Raw genomic sequence first — 5,519 nt, 5'->3', positions numbered from 1 at the left:
TATAAGGGTAGACATGGGTATATAAGGGTATACATGGGTATATAAGGGTATACATGGGTATATAAGGGTATACATGGGTACATAGGGGTATACAGGGGTATATAGTGGTATACATGGGTAAATAGGGGTATATAAGGGTATACATGGGTATATAAGGGTATACATGGGTATATAAGGGTAATAATTGAAATACATTATCAATAGCTTATATTTAAATACATTATAATAAGGGATACATGAAGTACTTACCGCGCCGCGGATCGAGACGCTGGCCAAAAGGATCGAGGCTCTGCGAACGAGATTGCGTCCATATGTGTTGTGTCTTAGCCTGCGAACAGCAGACGCATTTCCGGTCGTCGCTTCTCTCCCTCCTTTTTCGGAGGGAGAGAAGCGACGACCGGAAATGCGTCTGCTGTTCGCAGGCTAGTTGTGTCTCGGATGTACTGTATACCTTCTGTATTGAATTAAACAGTTCCTGGTTGCTACAGCCAACAACGGCCCAAGGCATGGCCAAAAGTGACAGTCAGATTACAGTGAGCAAGAATTTGGGTAATTGAAAAATGCCCATTCTTGGACATTGATTTTTACGTTATGTCGTTCTTTCTCAAAACTATTTATTCTTGGAGAGATGCGGGGGTCGGGGGGGGGGGGGGAAGAGGGCATACATGACCTCTCAGATTCAGGGAGGCACAAATTTATATATATATAGATAAAAGACGGGCAAACACAATATGGGCAACAACAACAACAACAAACATTTTGCATTTTCCCAAGCAACACTCTCTCATACAAATTCAAGTCTTCGCCTGTCTTTATAATTGCTTCGATTTGCAGTTTACCATCCCTACTAATATTATAAGGGCCCGTACGCACTAGGCTGAGAAAATTTGTTTCGCTCAACCAAACATCTCAACAAAAATTGTCCCCGCCAAATTTTCAATTTGGTAATCGTGGCCGCACTTAAAAACTTTTTTTTTATATCATGCCGTGAAAATCGTAAAATGTGTATAGTTTTCACGCCTGACAAAAATTTGTCCTGCTCTGAGGCAGGACGACGGCGTCTTTGAAGTTTGGTAAGCCTTGACAAAATTTGGTAGATCTAAAAATCACCGGGCGCACTTGTCTCAGCGAACTGGTGACAGATTTTTTCGCAAAATAAGCAAAAATTTGCCCAGTGCGTCCGGGCCCTAATAAAAAGTCACTTGGGGGCTACGGTTGGGAGGAATGTTTGGGCGTCACATTCCAAAGAAGCCAAGTTTAACTAGTCACGTGATCAAAATATCGCTATTTTGACTGCTGTGAGCTCTTGGCAAGTTTATTTCCTCGAGGTTCTCTTGTCCTGTTGGCATTTGAAAACCAATTTCTGAAAGGATGAGTCGAGGAACGACAACAGCAAGTGGGGACATCACATTGGAAAAACATAAAATGAAATGGGATCCCAAAACCTTGGAAATTCGAACACATTCGGTAGAAAAGACATTGGAACCTCTTGTTCACCAAGTAAGCTGCTTAATTCTGCATGCCTAGTAATTTAATCTATAGCTTGAAAAACAGGATCTCGAGACGATCTTCTTGCATCCAGGGGGAAGTTTATTCTTTAATTTTTGTTGTTTTAACAAACCGAGCGGACATAGTACAGTGCGTGATCAGTAAGCTGCAGTATAAACCCCTGTCATCGCTCCACTCCTTAGTTTGAAAAACGCATAAATTATTGCTGTGAACAGCAGCCAAAATCAATTCTGGCCGATGCTTTAGGAAAAGTTGAATTTTAACAGTATGCAAACTGAGTCAGCATAACAGAAGTTTGCTTCGATCAAACGATTCGATCAGAAAGCATTCACACTTTCAGTCTCCAAATGAAAGTATAATTATATTCCTTCAGCTTTCACGATTGCAGGTTTAAAACTGTTTTGTTGTGTACGTTATGCCTGAAAGCAGAAATAGTTTCCGAGAAGCAAATGTCTTTTTCATTTCCCTGAATTTTACTCTTGTTATCAAAACTTGAATTGTCAACTGGCATCAAAATTAATTGGCATCAAGATTACAGATAACATGATTGGTGAACTGTGAAGTTGCAGCAATTAAAAATTCGTTATTTACCAACGTAATTTAGGGCACTGTTTGTATTCGTTGAGCAACGATTTGCTATTTTGATGGTTTGGTGTTTCAAGTTCATGTTTTTCAGCCTTTGTCATTATACTGTCTTATAATAATAATATTATTGAAGGATGACAGGCAGAAATTATTGACCATAATTACAAAGACGATTTAAGAGCTATCTATCCATCTGTGCGTAAAATTAGAAGACCTGTCTTTTACTCAGCATGCCACTATTTGAATTGATTGAATACAAATTTATTGCATAGTAAAAGATGGGAAAATTGAATGATCATAGCTCACCTCGAACAGCAGTGTGCAATGCCATCCCATGGCTTGACGCTATTTCAAGCCTCCAATTTTCCAGGATTCTTTTCAACTTTAGCTAACAAGAAAACCAACTGGTTCATTTAGCTTCTTGCAATGTAGCTTGCCCATTATTACTACTATATAAAAATTATAATTAATTATAAATCGCAAACCTACTAGACTGTAAAAAAAAGAAAAAAATGTACACCAACAAAAGCATAATGAACATCACAATTAAGGAAACAAATATTATTGCACCAGTTGAGTTATAATAATAATAATAATCTTTATTCTAACTTTCAATATTATTGTTTTGAAAGTTATTCTAAAAAAAAAAGTTTGATTTGGAAAGAAATATTGGATGTCGCTGAACAGATTGATGTTAAATTCATAATCCAGAGCCCCCCAAAAAACTGCACAAGGCATGTGAAGTGAGAAAAATTTATTCTCTTAACTGACACACATGCACATGTAATATACCTCGTTCTTTAATCCACTCTGCGGACCACTGTGCTAGTACACTTTACTCCTTGGAGTTACAAGAGGCCCTGCTAGGGGGGTGGGGGGGGGGAGCCCTTGTTGCTTGTCTGAATTTTAAAAGTTCTTGTGTCGATGCTTTGTCAATGTTTCACGTTGCTGTGACTGTTGCTGTCAGAAATTTAAAGAAAGGATGTTGTCTGTCGTGATTTCACTTTAAGTGCTGTCGCTACGTTTAGGCCATTTTGCTTGTCGGAATTTATCCTGGCAGAGCCTCTTACAATATTCATATTTGTTCATTACTGGGCTGCAGGGGCAGTCCGTTTTACTGCTTTGAGTTATAACATTGATATTCCTATGACTTTGGGACTTCAGACCGCAGTGGCAGTCCATTTTACTGTTCTTCGACTATGGGATTGTGGACTGTGGTGGTAGTCTGTTTTTACTGCTTGGAGTTAAGTCTTATAATATTCATATTCATTGACTATGAGACCCGGGCAACTAGGTTTAATGATAATTTTTCTAGGTGGATGGGCATTCTGTAATTATTGCTCTGACATACCATGTGAAAAAGCCTTAAAGTTGATAAACATAGTAGAATATAGTTTGATTGCTATGAAAATATTAATGATATTGATTCCCATGATTTATAGATCCAGATAAAACAATTATACCCTTACAGTCTGAACAGGACATAAGTCTGACTGTCTGTCTGCATTGATCACTGCAAATGCCACATGTAAAAAAATTAAGTATTCACAGTTTAATCATAAATTGGGGTGTAAAACTCTCCATCAGGCCTAAGCGACATGACTTTAAGAAATCAGACAGATAAGCTGACCACTGTGAGTCATGTTGTAGGTAACAACTCTTGTCAACCAACCAAAGAAAAAAAGTAGCAAGATTGGAAAATCAAAGAATGCTCACAAGCTTGCACAAGATATTGAAGATGCTACGGCACGACTCATCAAAACTGGGGAAGAAATCGCTCAAGAATTCCCAGAAATCAAGGATGAAATGTTATCGGCATGCAAGGATTGCAGAGGTGCAGGTAAAGAGAGTAATATTTAAATTGGATCTATTTTCTTATATTAACCCACCTGAACATGAGGGGTCAGACGACAAATTGACAGCCTGGGACTGCCTTCCCTGATGTTTGTCATTGGATCAAAATCACAGACTAAGCTCCAGTGTATATGTTGCAAGTCATTTTGTTCCTTAGGTTACCAAACTAGGTCATTTTGTTTCAACCTAGGTTACTATGAACTGTCTAAAAAAGGGTTTCCCTTTTTTTGGGGGGATGTAATTAAAAAAAATGGGGCCTGGATTTTTAGGGGGAATAAAAAAGAAAACACCTTTCTCCACCTTTCCCTTGCCTTCCGTTCTTCGTCCACTTACCGTCTCTCTCTCTCCTTCCTCCATACTGTCCTTGCTTACTACCAACGGACTGTGCCTTTTACCTTGAACTTTCACAACATTCCATGCCGCTCCAAGGATTTGAACCCTCGCACCATAGGACATCCGAGATTACTTCTCGTCTGTATTAACCGTTAAGCCATCGAATCAGCAACTGAAGTTGTTAAGCTATTTCCACGCCTTCACGGCAACCACCATTTCGCACATGCGTAAATGATATAAAGTGAGACTTAGAAATATTAATAGTCAGATATTGTACAAAGTTTATTTATGTCGCTATGCAAAAAACACCAGGAACAAGGCATCATTTCTAGTCATGATAACAAACCGATTTTCGCCACAAACACAGCGTTCCCACAGTGAAAAAAAGATGGTGGCACGGGCAAATAGAACAACAAAAGATAACCTTTGCAGTTTAATGAAAGAAAAGAACTCTTCTCCAAACCACTGGTGTCATCATCTTGGAGAAACCACTTGTAAAAAACACATAGCCATTCACAGAACAAATTATTGGCAAAAGGCCATATGTTTGAAATGGGTGTTTACCTTAAATACTGCTTATCAGCGCTATTTGCAGGCAGCCAGCAGTCTGCCTTTTGCAGTTATCATACACCAGAAAGGGAAGAAGAAAAAGAAGAAGCTCAAACTTCAGGATTATGTGGTGCTGAAAATTAATAAAATGGAAAAGGAAACACCCCTTCATCCAAATGTGCTATTTGCTCAAATTGAAGAAGTTGAAGGGGACTGTGCCAAAATAATCACAAAATTTGGATTTATCACTACAAGTAGACTCAGCAAAATTGAAAAAAAGAAACAAATATTTTTTATAATTCAAAAGAAATAACACTTACAAGAGCCTACAAAATGGCTTCTAATCAATAGATGATGAAACCCTTTTTCCTGTCTTTTCAAACTTTTGTTTTGACTTGCCTTTGATTATTACAAATTCAAAGTAAGCAAAAGATAGAGAAAATAACGAAGCAAATTAAAAATCAACGAGACATCATGTATGTTTCAGTTCTTTTATTCCTTGGACGATAATTCAATATTGTTGCCCTCAAAAGCTCTGAGAAAGAAAACTAGAATCAGTTAATGCTAACCATTTAAAATCAGTGCCTAGACTTAGCAACCATTGGGGTTTTATAAAATATTCATGAAAATCTGAGCTGTACTAATTTCATCCCCTTTTCTCTAGGACCAATTTACTAACCAATATATTA

The 5,519-nt window shown here is 38.0% G+C and overlaps 1 protein-coding gene across 2 annotated transcripts in view; it reads left to right on the top strand.

Moving 5' to 3' along the window:
- The first annotated feature begins 1,263 nt into the window (after positions 1-1,263).
- The window catches only part of LOC138044019 (catenin alpha-2-like), a 29,213-nt gene continuing 24,957 nt past the window's right edge, over positions 1,264-5,519 (top strand). Inside the window, exons 1-2 of one of the 2 annotated variants that reach the window (XM_068890598.1) lie at positions 1,264-1,500; positions 3,745-3,934. In XM_068890598.1, coding sequence (XP_068746699.1) covers positions 1,372-1,500; positions 3,745-3,934 — 319 coding nt within the window. In that variant the 5' untranslated portion in view covers positions 1,264-1,371. The remainder of the gene's footprint in view (positions 1,501-3,744; positions 3,935-5,519) is intronic. The other variant, XM_068890599.1, reaches the window with a different exon arrangement.

Source organism: Montipora capricornis, chromosome 3 (genome assembly GCF_036669925.1).
Source record: "Montipora capricornis isolate CH-2021 chromosome 3, ASM3666992v2, whole genome shotgun sequence".
NCBI classification, from domain to species: Eukaryota; Metazoa; Cnidaria; class Anthozoa; order Scleractinia; family Acroporidae; genus Montipora; species Montipora capricornis.
This window is presented reverse-complemented; position numbering and strand designations above follow the sequence as displayed.